A 17,867-nucleotide genomic window follows, 5' to 3' on the forward strand; every position below is an offset into this window, starting at 1 on the left:
GGCAGCTGCTGAAGCAAATCTCAGGTTTTTAATTCAGCACTTCAGTATCAGCCTTTAAATCCTCTCCTGGAAAGTCAGCTTTGAGAATTGACATCAGTGGGAGGAGCAGTAAGACCCATCATTCACAGGACCTGCTGCCTGTGCACAACTCAGATTCTTCTCTGTGTCTCATTTTGTAATTGTCCTAAATCGCTGTGTGTGTAGGTTGCTTGTAACCTCCAAAATGTTTGTCACCTTGCCAGGAGGTGGCCTGCTGCCCAGAGTGCTCAGCAGGCAGGTATGGACCAAAGGTCAATAGTCATTGACTCAACATTGGGTTTGCAGTTGGCACTTTTGAGTTTTGCAGTCAGGAAAAAAGGGTTGGAGAAGAGATTAGTGTTTTGGGCTTTTGGTGCCAGCTTAGACAGCTCAACTGAGTCACTGTCATTTAGAAGGTGTGATGTAGAAAGGTACAGATGTTTCTTACAGCAAAAGTAAGGATAGTCAGGAAGTCTTACTGTTGGCTTTTACAGAAATTCTGAATTATAATATTGAATATAAATATATTGGTACTGCTGGATATTTGTAATATGGGATACAAAGTTTGGAATTATAAAGCAGATACGCTGAAAAGCTCAGATCATAGTTGAGGCATAATGACTCTATATTTCTGCTCTCCTGAATTTAAAAATTACTTTATTTGGTTATGTGGTCTTTGTTATTGTATCTTTCTGAAAGCACTGAGTGAAACTGATCTCTCATCTTGTCATCAGTATTGTCACATCTCACTGTGATGGGCTTCCCTAGTGTCCTCTGTGTAAAGGAGTCTCTCCTGATAGGGATTCACCTCCTTCAGAGACATGTGTCTGAAACAGGGCAGGTTGGTGTCTCCATAGATGGGTGGGAATTTGGGTGGGTAGAGGAGATATGGAAAGCAAATTCTACCCTATAGATACAGATCAACAAATGCAGTTTTCAAGTATAGATGCTCTTCTGAACTGTTCTCATCTAAACAGTGTTCCTACATAGAAAGGTTGGATCAGCTGATCCTTTAGATCCCTTCCAACCTGGCATTCTATGATTGAAAGCCATAGAGCCTTCACAGATGAAGAGGAGAGAGAAGTTGTGTTTAGAGAACCATTTCATGCCCACCAGATTTGGAAGAAGCCTGCTGAAAGGGTGGAGGTTCGTAAGCAACCTCATAAAGTTCCCTCTTCAACTACAATACAAGCTTTTCAGTATCTATCTGTTATAATAATTCAGAATTTTACACCCAAAGCCCAGTAGCAATAAAGCACAAGTCAGGATAGTCAGGTTTTTCTACAATCACACCTTTTAAATGGACCTTCCTCAGTTATAGACAAGCAAGATTAATTGTGCTTTTTGTGAAGTGTAAGATGAATCAAGCTGAAATAGTAAGAACCAGTCCTACCTTTAGAAGTGGCAGAGCTTTGAGTTGAAAATGGTTTAGTTTGCTTCAGTTATTATTGATACCTAAGCTGTGGTTTATTACAAACTGGAAAGGTAGGGACAATAAATTCTGTGTCACAGGTTCCTGAAAGAGGAGCTGAGTAGTGTTGAGAGTACTGCATAGGGGACAGGGGGACACCCCTCCTTCCTTAAAATCTGTAATATCCTTTATGTAGTGTCCATTCTGCCACAGTACCAAGGTGATGCTCATGGCTGCTTCATATTTTCAGGTTCTGGTTTATTTTTAAAAAGATCTTGAGAGCACTTGCTAATTGACACCTAAAGTTGTAAGTTTTCCCTGCTCTGCTGATGCCTGTTTTTATACTCAAAGCACAGAAATGCCCTGTATGTAGCTAAAGTGAAAGGAGTGCTCAATTTGTGATGTTTCACTATTGAATTGTGTATCGATTCATTAACTCTTCTAATGAAGCTGTGGCTGCCCCATCCCTGGCAGTGTTGAAGGGCAGGTTGGATGGGGCTTGGAGCAACCTGGGCTGGTGGGAGGTGTCCCTGCCCATGCAGAGGGTTGGATCTGGATGATCTTTAAGGTCCCTTCCAACTCAAACTGTTTGGTGGTTCCATGCTTCTATCTGACCTTCCAGGTCCTTCAGATCCATCTCCATTTTCTTCTTGGCTGCCACAGCCAGAGCCCTCTGCTTGCGCTCGTCCTCCAGCTCTGCCTCCAGCTCTCGCACCTGGGAATTGAAGGTGTTGGGCAGGCTCAGGGCCAGGGATGGAAGAGAAGGCTCCAGGGAGACCTCATAGGGGCTCTAGGAAAGCTGGGCAGGGACTTTGGACAAGGGCAGGGAGTGAGAGGACAAGGGGGAATGGTTGAAAACTGGAGGAGGGGAGATTTAGGTGAGACATGAGGATGAAACTCTTTCCTGTGAGGGTGGTGAGAGCCTGGCCCAGGTTGCCCAGGGAAGCTGTGGCTGCCCCATCCCTGGCAGTGTTGAAGGGCAGGTTGGATGGGGCTTGGAGCAGCCTGGGCTGGTGGGAGGTGTCCCTGCCCGTGCAGGAGGTTGGATCTAAATGATCTTTAAGGTCCCTTCCAACTCAAGCCATTTGGTGGTTCCATGCTTCTATGAATATATGACCGGAGAATGTCAACATGAAAAGCAAGCAGTGGTGGTTTAAATAGCAGCAAAAAACAAAACCAAAAACAAAAAAAGTGGAGGAAGCTCTTATATGTAAGTATTAGAATCTATCTGCCAAATAGCTTTGTAAAAACAGCTTTTTTCATTTTGACAGTGAAACAACAAACTGTCAGATGACAAAGATAAGGGGTTAAAGTACTTTCTGGATGGTGTGAAGGGCTTCCTGCTAAAGGGCAACAATTACCCCGGCCTAAAAATACCTTGAACGTCACTTTCATTTTTAGAAGTATGGAATCATAAACACCTAACCTACTGGGAAGTGTTTTTAGAACAAGGGATTGATGCAGCAAGAATTATGTATGGATGGTGTGGGTAATGTGTTATTTCAAATAATGGACATGACACCAGAAGAGTTCCTGCTGTCTCAAAGTGTGCTGCTGCTTGCGTTGTTATTCTAGGTCGAGTATTCCAGACCTGGATTTTAAATAGTTCAAACAAAGTGTTTTTGTAAAGCCTGGAATAGAAGGATTACACTGGCATACTTGCCTAAATTGAAACAGTATTAAGGCAACCTTTTGGTATGATGGAGTTGATGTGTGATGTCCTTATACTGTGCTTTTCCCCCTGGAGCTGAGAAAATGAATGTTCCCTATTAAAGTAACAACATGAATGCTTGTACATGGGCTGCAGACTGTGAGATGACTTCCTGCAGTTTCATGCAATCGAGTGTTTTCTGCACTCCCCTAAGAAAACTCAGGGGTGTGCACTTCAGGAGAACTTCCCTCAGCCTTGGCGATGGAAGCCCTGTGGGCTGTGTGATCAGGTCGGTCTGTCCACAGGACCGAGGTCCATCTCCCTGACTGCCCTTTCCAGGGGCAGCTCAGTGTTGAAGCTGGCACATGACTGCCTTTGTCAGTAGTTTGTCACCGGCTGCTGTGGAGGGTGGAGGATTTGAACCTTCCATGTATTCCTTTGATCTCCAGTCGCACAGAAACTCTGCCACCTGCTGGGAATGAACGTCATGGAATTCACCCGGGCCATCCTGACACCTCGCATCAAAGTTGGCAGAGACTACGTTCAGAAAGCTCAGACCAAAGAACAAGTAAGTTTTGGTGCTTTAAAGATCTACCTCATCATGATAAGCTCTTAATAAAAAAAAAATGGAATTAAGCATGTACTGCCACTGATTTTGTTTCAGTTTATTGTCTTTATTGAATGCTCTTATATGGTACAAATCAATGGTAGAATAGAAGAAACCTTTCCATTTCCCTTGACCTCCTGCTGGTTTCATCCTTTAATGTCATTGTTTGTATCAAATGCACAGAGAGCTTTTGCTTTTCATAAACAAAATTTTCATAACATTTATCAAACTTCATACTCTTCCTACTGCTTGTTTTTATTCCTCAGTGGTATTAACTCCATTCAGCTTCTTCTGTCACTTTAGTTAGTTGTGGTAACATTCATGCCTGTGTTCTTTTGATGACTGCTCCAGGGTAAATAAATGTTCCTGTTTGGATTTTCAGGCAGACTTTGCAGTGGAAGCTCTGGCAAAGGCCACCTACGAACGCCTGTTCCGCTGGCTCGTCCACCGCATCAATAAAGCTTTGGACAGGACCAAACGTCAGGGAGCATCTTTTATTGGGATCCTGGATATTGCTGGATTTGAAATCTTTGAGGTACTTGAAAACAGTGCTAAGCAGATTGTTTTGGTTTTGTTTGTTTTTCTATCAATGTGCAATTAGGACTAAGTGTAGAGCCACTTCATGCGTGCGTGTTCCAAGGCTACAGGAGGGTTTTGTTTTGTGGCATTCAAATGACTTCAGCAACCCTAAATTACAGGGCCAAAATGCCATACTTTAGGCAGAATAATTCATTTATAGATGATGGGTTTTTTTCTACTAAACATTATTTGTTAAATGTAACAGGGAACGTAAGGGAATTGAAAAATGCGTTTCCCAGTTTTCTTCACAATATATTTGAGTGTCACAGAGTTTTGGGGAATTTCCTTGTATGGTCAAATTTTTGACTTCCAGATAAGTGGTGATTCCTGTCACTGAATTATTCGTGCTCACTAATGTTATTTTTGTAGTTGAACTCCTTTGAGCAGCTCTGCATTAACTACACCAACGAGAAGCTTCAACAGTTATTTAACCACACGATGTTTATCCTGGAGCAAGAGGAATATCAGCGAGAGGGCATAGAGTGGAATTTCATTGACTTTGGACTGGATCTGCAGCCTTGCATTGACTTAATTGAAAGACCCGTAAGTTTGTGCAGTAATAATGCTCTGAGGAGAAGAGGTTCCATTTAGGAGTTGGTTTTTTAATTAACTTGAAGGATGAAATCCAAAATCTAAAATACCCTGCGTTAGTAAAAGGATTTATCCATTTGGCATTTTGCTCTGCAGTTAGAGTAGAAACACTGAGCCAAAGATACTAAGCTACCATTTTATACTCTTTTTTTTCCCTGGTGCTGATGAAGTTTTTAGTCCTGTCACTTTCATATTAAACAACACCATTGTGTGATAGGAGCTTTAGAGCAGTGGCTCAGTTGGAAAGCTCTTCAGGACTTACAGGACCTGTTTTTTCTTTTGAGATTGATGCAAAAATTCTGAAACTTCATTTAGGGTAGAGTTTTCCCCATAAATCTGCCTTGGAATTAGGAAGCTGTATCTTAAAGGTGGTTTGAATCACTATGCTTTTTAACATATTCTTCTGGTTGCCCATTACATAGAAGCTGAAGAGGGCTTCAAAGAACAGGAGGAGCCGTTTGGTTGGGGAGAAGGAGGAGAACAAAGATCATCACTCCTGGAAATTGTAATTCTTCACACCTCAGAACTAGCTGTCAAAATTATTTTATGACCTTTTAAATTAAACTGGAGTGTTGCAGTTACTACTGTCTTCATTTTGGTGTGTGTATTCTAGAGCACACATCAGCTGCCAGTGGTGCTGTGCATCCTGAAGAGCAGAAGAGCTCGTAAGCCACATGGTTATTTTTCTTTAGAGAGGGAAAAGGGAGATCTTGTTTCAGTTATCAAAGGTTTGCACTTTGTGTGTGTAAACTCAGAAAGCTCTGCCTCCTTAGAGCATAAAATCCCTGCCAAAAAGCCTGGGAGGATAAATGTGGATGCTTCCAGTATGCAGATGTGTAAGTGAATATCCTAAAATGCATCAAATTTGTTCTGTAAATGTAATGCTGAGTTGTAGACACATGGAAACATCTCTCTTCTAATGGGTAAACACATTATCTAGAAACTCTGAAAGTATAAATTATTGTAAACTCTTTTTTCCATTGCTTTCCTGTGTACATCAGTCTGTCTTCCTGAGGAAACTTAACCTGTCAAAGAGCTCTACAGCTTCAAAATGCAGACATGGCTTGTTCTTGTTCCCTTCTTCACTTTAAGAATAAGCGAAGGTTCAAATGCAGTGCTTAAATTGTATGGAAGGAGAGGGACTATCTGGCAGGGTGCTGAAGTGAGGCCTGAGGAGTCCCTCTGGGTGCTGCTGCTGGGCCTGGCAAGGGCAGGATAGAGGCTGTCACACTGGGATTGAGTGGCTGGGAGGGAGAACTGAAGACATTAAGGCATGACATTAACTGCTCTGAGCTGTGGATGAGCTGCTGTGTACATCCATGTCACAGGAATGTTTGGAAGGTAACTCTGGAGGTCATCTATTCCTGTCTGTGCTCAAAGCAAGACTCCTGGTCAGCACTAGATCAAGTCACTCATATCTGGCTCCAGTGGATGTTGGAATGGATTAGTTTGGACCAGTCATAATGTCATTCCCTGGGCTGGACTGCTCCTGAGCTTGTTTTATTGTAAATCAAATTTGAATCACTTTAGGCAGCTTGTTATTGTGGCATTCAATGTTGTGTTTTAAGTAATACATTTAAAAAAATATGAACACAAATTAAATCCATCTGGCTTTCAGGCAAATCCTCCTGGTGTGTTAGCATTGCTGGATGAAGAGTGCTGGTTTCCTAAGGCTACTGACAAGACATTTGTGGAAAAACTGGTCCAAGAGCAAGGAACCCACTCCAAGTTCCAAAAGCCAAGACAGCTGAAGGACAAAGCAGATTTCTGCATTATTCACTATGCAGGGAAGGTAAGGGTTACATGTCAAATACTTGGGTTTTGGGAAGTACTAGGTAGTATAACTACCAAATATAGAAATACTTGTCCAGGAGGGTGGCCTTGTTTCATTGTTTTGAACATATTCATGTGTGCTCTGATGGAACTCCTGTTACCAAATAGAACTGAAAAAATAATTTAACCTGAAATTAAGCAAATATTTCAGTTTTCTTCAATCTTGTCAGGTCTTACAGGTGAGTTTTTTTAAGGACTTGTATTGAAAGGCATCTCTGTGTTTCCAAGTTGATAGTAGGGCCTGAAGTAGGGCTGTGTCAGGACCCTCTTCACTTTTAGCTCCTCAGTTCACCTGTATATCCCCTTTTATAGGTAAGCTGATAGTTCTTTGGTTTCACTATTAGTTCAGTCTTTATTTTCCTGTTGAGGGGTGGAGCTCAGCTGCCATGTGAACAGCACCATGAAATAACTATGCAGTTCTTGTCAGCACTTTGAGGAACCTTTGTGGTCACCAGGTCTATTTCATAGGCCTATGCTATGTAATTAATTGCATAAATAGTTAAAACTTAGCCCTAATACCAATTTTTGCCCTGATATTTAGAATAAACTGTTTGTGTGAATAGTTAAGAGCCATCCTTTAATTTTTATTTAAACTGCTAATAAGTTGTTATCTATTTGTTGGTGTCAGTGGTGAAAACTAGATAATAGCAGTGAAAAGGGAAATTTAAAAATTATACATTTTATTGTATCAATATTTAAACCAGTAAATTAAAAATAAAATCATCATTGTTACTGCAGTTGTTAATATCACACAGAATCCCAGAATTGTGCTGGTTGGAAAAGACCTTTAAGATCACAAAGTCCAACCATGAAGTAGGTTAGTTCTGAAAAACAGCTTTTAGATAATCAAAATGAAGTAAACCAGGCTGGTGCCTGTGTACCAGGAAGTAATTGTTCTGAAGAACCCTTCACTTCTGCCAGACTGAGTGGGCATTTCTGGGATCCTGGCTCTGCAGTGCATCTCTTTCCCTGGCTGGAGGCAATTTGGAGTTTTCAACCAGAATATGTATCTCCTTCTAAAGTAGAATCATTTGTAAAACAGCTTTTCCTGCAAGAAGGGCTGAGGTGACGATCTGATTTGGTTGTGGATGTTGGAAGCATTTAAATATGGCTTTTCTTCCAAAGCCCTTCTTTACAACTAAAAACCTCACAGTTTGTTTGTAGCAAAAACATGCTGGTCTCCATGGAGGTCTTGCTGGACTTCAGGAATTTCAGGGTTGTCTTTTGGGTCAGGATGAAGCCATGCAGGTAGCACTGGGTTCTCCACTGCTGAGCTACAGTTTTGTATTGCAAACCACAGAATTGGTTCTTTCAACATAAGGGCTTTGTTTGCTTTGTTTATAGAACAAAGTGTAACTGCTATACTGAAATTAAAAGAAAAAAATCGTGTTGAAGCACATCCTTGATTTACTCTCTAGTAATTTAGATAAAGTCATCAGGATCTTTACTGGAGTTGATTTTATATCTTCACAATGAACAGCAAAGTCTTATTTTGGCAACAACACTGGGCTGAAAATGTATACCAGATATTAGTAAGCAAAAAGATTGCTAAATTGCCCCCTCCCTGGAGGTCTTCAGGACCAGGTTGGATGGGGCCTTGAGCAACCTGGTCTAGTGAAAGGTGTCCCTGCTCAAGCAGGGGGGTTGAAACTAGATGATTTTTAAGGTCCCTTCCAACCCAAACCATTCTATGATATGATTCTATGTTAAATTTTCAAGAAAAGTCCCAATTACTCTTTCAGAAGAATAGTAACTTTTCCTGTTGCTTTGAACTGTTCTAAGGATACACCACAAACTCACAGCGAGCACACATTAAGAAGAGAACAGGAGGAAAACATCATTACAGCATTTTGAAAGCCTTTTTTTTTATGCTGGCAAATGTAAGTCTACAGCTGGTTGTCTATCTGACCATGTGCAACTTGGCTACTCTACAGGTAGACTACAAGGCAGATGAGTGGTTGATGAAGAACATGGACCCTCTGAACGACAACGTGGCCACACTCTTGCACCAGTCTTCTGACAAATTTGTTGCAGAGCTTTGGAAGGATGGTAAGAGATCATGCTCCAAGAACACAAGTTGTTAGTGTTTTTACCTTGCTGGATGAGTTATTTTTTTGGTGCCTGTTCCCTCCTCACCCTTCACCTCTATGTTGTAAGTATCTGTTGTTTAGCACCAAAAGAGCAATAAGGAAGCTGGGTTGTACCTATGGTCCCTTGCACATGTACCATTCCTGAGTAGCTGCTTCTCATGTTCATTATTTGAACTGATATTCACTTACTACATGTTAACTCAGTGTCAAACTTCATCTGTAGAATCTTGTCCAAAACTCTTAGCTTGAATTGCTGCAGTTAATCCTGAACATGAACAGCCATAGTGGTACTTCCTGTTTATAAAATGTTATGTGACACCAGCACAGTTCTTGTGCCATGATGGGTCATATCCTGGATATCTGCATCTCCTAAAATAAAATTCATGAACAGCCATAGGAGTGCTCAGATGAAAATCAAGTGCAGTATTTCTCTATTTAAGCTGTTCACTGCTGTTTAGATAGTCCACCTGCAAGTCAGCTGGAAGTGTTTATCAACACTTTTACCAAAATACCCCAAGAAGCATAAATAGTTTCTCACATCACAGTGTAGTAATTGGAGTATATTTACATGCCACAGTATATAAATCCTGTAGTTTCTTATTCCAGGAGGAAATTAATCTTGTGATACAGAGGATGCTATAGGTTAATACTGAGCTTCCCTCTTATTCTCAGGAACACTTGGTTCAGCTACAGAGAGCAGTTTTAATGTATATATAAAGAACTTTTTAGCTGGGGATCTGCTTCATTTGAGTACATGTATAGAGGCAAAAGTGTTCTGGTCCAAATAGGCCAAACCTGCTTCCACAGATAATTAGAAATGTGCATGGATTATGTTGTGGCCTAATTGCTTTTGTAGCACAGTTAAGTCTGTTTGCAATTGATGAACCTGTTCTGTATACTAACTGAAGTGTCTTGTGTATCTGCTCTTCTGTCTTTCTGTTTTTGCTGTTTCTCTGCCTTAGAGATTCAGAATATTCAGAGAGCCTGTTTCTATGACAATATTACTGGTCTTCATGATCCTCCAGGTGAATGGATGTAAAAACAGTAGGCCTACTAAAGGCAGGGCTGTTGTATCTACAGGAAAACCATTTTTGCTCGTAGGCTTGCATGAACTTCTCATTTCATGCTAACCTTAGGTCTCTACCTCCACAAGGCAAGTGGTCTCAGAGTGCATTCCTGTTCAGTTGCTGCTGCATACATATAGCATCTCTAGTCTGTGCATTGCATTGAAGCATTGCAGATAAAAAGGTTTGTTGCTTCCCAGTTCCATGTTGAGATGCAGAATTGCTTCTTAAATGAGAATTCTGGTAACTCTAAGCATTTGAGAGAATGCATAAGCTTTGTAACACCATCAAGCTTCTTTCTGCAGTCCAACATTGACAGAATGCTGGAACGTTTTAGAAGGGGGATGTGTTTTTTGGGAGGAGAGCTGAAGAATGTATTGGAGTATCAGAAGGAGTGCTGCAGTTGTAGTGGGGGTAGTAAGAGAAATAAACTTACTCCAGACTTGTTAGAATTATTCTTTTATTTAGAAACCTCTTAATTTTAATATTCCTTGCATAGAAGCTGCACACATTTTTTTGAGGTATCAAGAAATCAACAAATTCACTTATTTGGAATGTCCTTTTGGAGACACTTTAGATATTTTGTCCAACCTCTTCCTCATCCTTCTTGGTTAGAAGTACATGTATGTGCAGGTTGAACCTTCAGACTTTCCATCTATACTTGGGTTCATTTTCCACGACTCATGACACATCCCATCCTGAAGGAAGCCAGTGGTGTTTCCTGAAGTGGATGGTTGTCCAGTCATGCTGCTCAGTGGCTACTCTTGACCTATAGGGAAGACTTACATTGATCTTTAGTAATCCTCATGGAAATGTAAAAAACTTTATTACAGTTGGAGGACAGAGGGGAGCAAAGCAAAAGATGCACAATTAACAGATGTACAATTCTTTTTAAAACTACATGGCCAAAAAAAGTTGAATGGTGTCAGATTGTTAGTGGTGTCTGGTGAGTGCGTGTTTCTAACACTTAGGAGCTGTTGTGTTTATCCTCTCTAAGACTGGTTCCCAGTAATCTCTATTCCATTTCTGGTTTAGAACTGAGTCCTGCTCCAAAGTAAATATTTGAGATATGGTCTTATGAACGACTTGCCACCTAATTATTCTTCTCACTTTAATAAGCTGCTTAGATTCTCATATTCAAAACTGCGTGGAGGATCTGGGCTCTGCTCTGTACTACATGCAAGACTTAGAAGTGATTATTCAAACTTGCTGCCCTTTATTTTTATGCTTTAAATAGTCCTTTTTTTTATAGACCTTTGAAAACCCATAAAGCGCAAGTATGAAATAAAATATTGTCACTTATTTCTCACAGACAAAACCGATTCTGGTAGCAAAGCATAATTACCTCTTGTTTTGGTTTGAATGAATGGGAAGATAACTTCACCAAATGTAAATTCTAGCCTACAAATAGTTGTTTCTGGCTGGCCAGCTTGGATTTCCTGGAGAACCAATACATGTTGTGTATTTGCTCAGTACTGAGAAGTGCCAACTATAATGATTTAGGTGTTAAGCCACCTTGGTACTTTTTAGCAAGCTGTTGACATGCACATGGAATCATGTTCATGCTTTGGGCCTAAAGTTTTGAATGATGGCAGTCAGATTTCTAATTTGTGCTTCTGAAGAATAAAACATAGAGATCCTTACCCACAGTGTTAAAAAAATCAAATAAAAATCTCTATTCTCATGCTTTGTGGCAGCTTTGAGGTGCTTTGGTGTGCAGTTTTCCTCTTCTAAAACTTGTCTTTTGGGTAGGAAGATCTTTACAGTTGGAAAACCTAGAGGAATTCCTCAAAAGGGCAGACTAGCAGAAGCCTGGCAGATACTTTTCCCCTTTTTGTCATGGAAATAACACTATTTCCAACACTTCTGTAAATAGTTATGCTTTTAAAACACCTTTGAATAGTCAATGAAACTCAGGTTTAATCTATAGAATTACCATAAGTGACTCTTCATTTGAAGCAAATATGCCCAGATGTCTTATTCCAAATACTCAACCCAGAAATATTTTGCATTGTAAGAATATCCTCCCTGGAGGTGTTCAAGGCCAGGCTGATTGAGGCTTTGTGCAGCCTGGTCTAGTGTGAGGTATCCCTGCTCATATCAGGGAGGTTGGAACCTGGTGATCTTTAAGGTCCCTTCCAACCTTCACAATTCCATGATTCTATATTTCATATAATTTCCAGTTTTCAGGCACGTTTCTTATTTCCAACTTAAAAGAAGGGAAATGGCTTTACTGGTCATGTAGAACTGCAAGTAAAGAGCTGGATATTTTAGTCTGTACCTTCTAAAGGTGCACTGTTCTGCTGTACAAGTTTGTGGCTTTTGGTTCCACTGCTTCTGCACAGTGTCCCCAGTCCATGCTGACTGCCTCGCCTACTGACGGCATCTCCTGTCATTTGTTCCACAAAGCTTCTGCTGCTGCACCTACTGCTCCTCCTCCTGCCTAGCTTCCTACCTGACAAGTACAAAAGTGCCCTTAATTATTTCTTCTTGTCCTTCCCAGTGGATCGTATCGTGGGTCTGGATCAGGTCACTGGAATAACAGAGACAGCTTTTGGCTCTGCATACAAGACCAAGAAGGGCATGTTCCGCACCGTTGGCCAACTCTACAAAGAGTCTCTCACCAAGCTGATGGCGACGCTCCGGAACACCAATCCCAATTTTGTTCGCTGCATCATTCCCAATCATGAGAAGAGGGTATGTGCTACAGACCACTCCTCCAATTCAGAGAACAAGAGGCTGAGGGAACTGGGGTTGTTTATTTTGGAGAAGGCTAAGGGGAGACCTCATTGCTCCCTACAGCTACCTGAAAGGAAGTTGGAGTGAGGGGGATGTTGGCCTCTTTCCCAAGTGAATAACAATGGGATTAGAGGAAATGTCTTGAAGCTGCACCATGAGAGGGTTAGGCTGGGTACTGGGAGGAATTCCTTTACCAAGAGTGGTCAGGCCCTGGCATAGCCTGCCCAAGGAGGTGGTGGAGTCACCATCCCTTGGAGGTAATTCAAGAAATGTGTAGATGTGGCCTCTCAGGACATGCTCTAGTGGGCATGGTGGGTTTTTCTGGGTTGATGGTTGGACTTTGTGATCTTAGAGGTCTTTTCCAGCTGTCACAATTCTGTGTAATTCTTTCTCTTTGCATGCATTCTAAGCTATGTGCTGTCTGTGTATTCCCTGTGAAATCAGAAGCCAGGTTTCACAAAATTTTCACACCGATCAAATACCTTCTCAGTATTCCCCACACATCCCCTTATTTAGGTAGTTGACTTGATAGAGGGTAGCCTGAAAAACTTCAACTACAGTTTTTCATTAATACAAATGAAAAGATTAAAAATCATGCTTGTTTGGTTTGTCCAGGCTGGAAAACTGGATCCACATCTGGTTCTAGATCAGCTTCGTTGCAACGGTGTTTTGGAAGGAATAAGGATTTGTCGACAAGGATTTCCTAACAGGATAGTGTTTCAGGAATTTAGACAGAGGTAACAGCAGCAACAATCTCTTGGGTTTTATGAGATAAAATTCCTTGTTAAATAATTGAAGAGACCCCTGCCCCCACTCCCTTCCCCAACCCAAGTGGAAGAAAATCCAAAGCCATGTGTTGAGGTGTGAGTGGCTTCATCTTAAAGCAGTTAAATTTTCCACGTTTATCCTAAAGGGAAAGGGAAGCCCATCTAAAATGAACTTCTGGAAAACTTTCTGAAGAAATTCCCTAGCCATGCACTTGATGACTGTAGCTGTGGGGTTTTGTAATGAAGTAGCTTATTCTTTGAATGTAAAGGTGGTTTTTTTTTTGTTTGATTTAAAGGTATGAGATCCTTACTCCCAATGCAATTCCAAAAGGTTTTATGGATGGTAAGCAAGCCTGTGAGCGTATGGTAAGTGTTTTTACTTAGATATTGTTAAAACACTGAAAAGTTGAAATAAAAATTGTCCTTGATGTAAAAGCAATGTGCTTGCCTCTCCATTCAGATCAGAGCATTAGAGCTGGACCCCAACTTATACAGAATTGGACAGAGCAAGATCTTTTTTCGAGCTGGTGTCCTGGCACACTTAGAAGAAGAACGAGATCTGAAGATCACAGACATCATCATCTTCTTCCAGGCAGTCTGTAGAGGATACCTGGCTAGGAAGTATGTGTGCTCTTAGGATTTTTCTCCTGGTCACCCTGAGTTTCTTTGATAGGGAACTAGCAAGACTTCCATTTCAGGAGAGATTTTCTTAGGAAAGCATGTTGCCTGAGAAACTCTAGTTGTATCCAGGGTAAAGAGGTGAATTTTTACCTAATAATAAGGGCTTGTGCCTTCATTCCATAGCAATATCTCCTTTCCTTAATCTTTCCTTTGTGACACATGCAGCTGTTTACAGTACAGCTAATGGCTGCAAAAAAATCCTTCTGCTGCACTGGCAGTTCTTCGAGATACTCTGGAAAGCTGCTTTTTTAAAATGAAAGGACAATTTTGTGTCTAATCCTTCCTGGTTTTATCTTTTTGAGAAAAACATCTGTTAAGAGGAAGAACCAATAGCATTTGTAATTATTGTTTTGAAAATGGTGAATCCAGGTCTTGCTCTGCCTCTTCACCTAAGGAATGAATACTCATAAATCCATGTAGTCACTGAAACTTAGAAATAAGCCTGTTTATGGTCTGCAAGTGTTCTAGGGTTGGATAACCTAAAAATTAAACACACGAACAGATGCTCAGCTGTGTTTAACATGGACTGTTTTGCTCTTTCTGTCTCCAGGGCCTTTGCAAAGAAACAACAGCAACTGAGTGCACTGAAAATCCTGCAGAGGAATTGTGCTGCATATTTAAAGCTTAGGCACTGGCAGTGGTGGAGAGTCTTCACAAAGGTTCATTCTATTCTGTTACTTCTTTGAGTTTTGTAAATAGGCAAATGCAAATTCTTACCTGTTCATTTCAAATCTTGGCAGGTGAAGCCTCTTCTTCAAGTCACTCGTCAAGAAGAAGAACTTCAAGCCAAGGATGAGGAGCTAATGAAGGTGAAAGAAAAACAGACAAAAGTGGAGGCAGAACTTGAGGAAATGGAAAGGAAACATCAACAGGTTTGTGCCCAAGATCAGCTTTTGATAGGGAAAACGTATATTGCACTGTATCCTGTGTGAGGGAGTGATGCTGGGGAGATGCTTGTGAGCAATAGCACTGTGGATCAGAGCTAACTCCCTTCACACTGCTAAAATCTGGAAGAGGAGCATGAACTATTTCTCCAGGAATGCAGAAACATGTTGTTAATGAAATGAGACCTTTTTTTTTTTTTTTGGCCTTGCCTAGTTTACAGGGGAATTTCAGTAGCAGTGTCATTTTCCTTTTGAGATGTTTTCAGGGTAGGATACTTCTGTGGTACCCATGTGGTGTTTAAGACATGGGGAAGGAGTTAAGATAATTACTGGACAAAACTGAAAGTAAATTAATGCTGATAAGTAACTTTGGTATCAATTTAAAGAACAGCTGACAGTGTGAGTAAAGGTAGACATATATTTATCACTGTGGTAATTTTGAGACTTGGTAGAACTGGGATGGATATTTAGAATGGCAAAGCAGCAATTCCTGTGGATGGAAGGGCTGGAAGGCCTGGCCTAAGAGGAGCCTCTAAGGACACTGGGTTTGTCTTGCTTTGGATAAAAGGAGATTGAAGGGAGAGCTCATTGCTCTCTGCAGCTTTCTGAGGAGGGGGATGTGGAGAGGGAGGTGTTGAGCTCTTCTCCCAGGGACCCCACAGCAGGACACACAGGATGGTTCAGCTGCATCAGGAGAGGTTCAGACTTGACATTAGGAAACATTTCTTTACCAAGAGGGTGGTCAGACACAGGAACAGGCTCCCTGGAGAGGTGGTTGCTGCCCCATACATGTCAGTGTTGAGAAGGCATTTGGACAGTGCCCTTCCTGTGCTTCAACTTTTTGTCAGCCCTGAAGTGGTCAAGTGGTTGGAATAGGTGATGGTTGGAAACAGATGATAGTTGTAGCTCCCTCCCAGGTGGGACTATTCTAGTCTGTTGTCAAGTTTACACAGCAAGAAGTAATGTGTTTCCAGTTCTGTTCCAGTGACTCCAAGTGCCAACTCCAGCCCAGCTGCCCGTGGCACTGCTCTGCCACTGTACGGGAGACAGGCACTTATCTTTTTGTTGCTGGTAGAACAGGGGACACTGATCAGTCACAGTGGGATCTGTTCCTTAAACTGGGGGCACGAGTGAGTGAATACTGCTGGTGTCCCTTGGACTGCTGGTAAAACCCTCTGCTAAACACCTTTGGGTTTGGATACAGACCTGGGAGCCAAGAGCTGGAGCAGAACTTGGCCTTTAAGTAACTTTGTAGTTGTCATAGGTATAATCTCTCATGAGCAACTTTGAAACTTTACTTACCTTTTGTCTACATTTGCAGCTTCTAGAAGAAAAGAACATTCTTGCAGAGCAGCTACAGGCTGAGACAGAGCTCTTTGCAGAAGCTGAGGAGATGAGGGCTCGCTTGGCTGCCAAAAAACAAGAGCTGGAAGAAATTCTCCATGATTTGGAATCCAGGGTTGAGGAGGAAGAGGAAAGAAACCAAATATTGCAGAATGAGAAAAAGAAAATGCAGGGTCATATTCAGGTAGGCCTCTTGATAACTGTGTAGGGAAAAATGTGCACCCAGGACAGCTGAGGATGGGAATCCAGCATCTCTGTGGCATGGAGGAATGGAGCTCCTTAGCACCATGTGTAGAATAAAATCAATATGTTTTTTTCTCTTTCTGTGATCCCCAGGCATGTGAGGGTGAGCAAACAAAAACCAAAAAGGTCAGAAGGCCCTGTTGGTAGCTCTAGTGTGTGTAGATAAAGGAGCAACCAGGAATGACTGCATGGGGCTTACCTGCTTTCTCATAGAAACAGAGACTGGTGGGATGATGTCACTTATCAAACTTTTTGACTGAAAAAAGAGCTCTTGATGCCTTTTAATAAGTGTCCATTAATGTCTGAGAATCCTACTTAAAACCAAGAATACATGATTTCTTTTCTAGCTGTATCTAGATATTTGTGCCAATATCTGAACTGTTTCACCTGTAATACTGAAATCTAGATTCATACTGAAAGCAAGAGATCTGATTTGGTTGTTATTAAGTAGATTATTTTATGTTTAGAATTAAGAAGGTGAAAAACTCTGAAGTGAGCATATGTTTCCTAGACAGCACATTTCAGCCAAAGCTGAAATAGAGTATAAAAAATTCCATGTATATCACATGGCCCTTAATATCATTACCAGGTCATTTGATATCAATGAACCTAACAAAAAGTGAGTGCATTTTTAGTGCTAGTTAGGGCAGGTGGTGACTTTTCAAAAGAATGCTTTTCTTCACCAATTAAAAAAATAATCATTAACACATGGGTAATCTGGAAAATGCACAGATGCAATTGCCTGTCTTTCCAGGACCTGGAGGAACAGCTTGATGAGGAGGAGGGAGCTCGACAGAAGTTGCAGCTAGAAAAAGTGACAGCTGAAGCTAAGATCAAGAAGATGGAAGAAGAGATCCTACTGTTGGAGGACCAAAATTCCAAATTTTTGAAGGTGAGACCAGTATGCATGGTGGAGATTCTGCATATAAGTAATAGCAGTGGCAGGTGAGAGCTCTCAAAATGTTTGAGAGTGCTCTTAGTATCTGTAGAGTTTGTGCTTGAAGACTCGTGGGGTTGGGACAGGTTGAGGCTGAGACACTTGGAGCTTCTTTAAACTGACCTTTTAAAGGGAGGCATTTGCCATGCATTATTTCCAGTTTCATGAGTCTTTCAAATCTAAGACCTGGAAGCAGTGTTCATCATAGCTGCTGTTGTTCTTTGCAAATCATTTCCAACAGTGTACAGCAAACACTGTCCTAAAACCAGGCTTCCTGTGTGTCAATTTTTAAGTCTTTTCTGAAAAGCAGATGTTCCTGTTTCTATACCATTCCTGTTAATCCTTCATATTGACAGGTAGAATCATGGAATGGTTTGGGTTGGAAGGGACCTTGAAGATCGTCCAGTCCCAAACCCCTGCATGGGCAG

The 17,867-nt window shown here is 41.3% G+C and overlaps 1 protein-coding gene across 4 annotated transcripts in view; it reads left to right on the top strand.

Annotated features, from left to right (window-relative positions):
- MYH10 (myosin heavy chain 10) overlaps window positions 1-17,867 on the top strand; it is a 105,394-nt gene that overhangs the window by 66,393 nt on the left and 21,134 nt on the right. For 2 of the 4 annotated variants that reach the window (XM_051634661.1, XM_051634662.1), the window contains 14 exons: window positions 3,530-3,648; window positions 4,070-4,222; window positions 4,636-4,809; window positions 6,476-6,649; window positions 8,625-8,739; window positions 9,743-9,805; window positions 12,348-12,541; window positions 13,199-13,320; window positions 13,647-13,716; window positions 13,811-13,971; window positions 14,582-14,690; window positions 14,772-14,903; window positions 16,237-16,443; window positions 17,257-17,394. In XM_051634661.1, the coding sequence (XP_051490621.1) occupies window positions 3,530-3,648; window positions 4,070-4,222; window positions 4,636-4,809; window positions 6,476-6,649; window positions 8,625-8,739; window positions 9,743-9,805; window positions 12,348-12,541; window positions 13,199-13,320; window positions 13,647-13,716; window positions 13,811-13,971; window positions 14,582-14,690; window positions 14,772-14,903; window positions 16,237-16,443; window positions 17,257-17,394 (1,931 nt within the window). The remainder of the gene's footprint in view (window positions 1-3,529; window positions 3,649-4,069; window positions 4,223-4,635; window positions 4,810-6,475; window positions 6,650-8,624; window positions 8,740-9,742; window positions 9,806-12,347; window positions 12,542-13,198; window positions 13,321-13,646; window positions 13,717-13,810; window positions 13,972-14,581; window positions 14,691-14,771; window positions 14,904-16,236; window positions 16,444-17,256; window positions 17,395-17,867) is intronic. The other 2 variants (XM_051634664.1, XM_051634665.1) reach the window with 1 other exon arrangement.

The sequence above is a fragment of the Apus apus genome, chromosome 17, assembly GCF_020740795.1.
Source record: "Apus apus isolate bApuApu2 chromosome 17, bApuApu2.pri.cur, whole genome shotgun sequence".
Taxonomy (NCBI): domain Eukaryota; kingdom Metazoa; phylum Chordata; class Aves; order Apodiformes; family Apodidae; genus Apus; species Apus apus.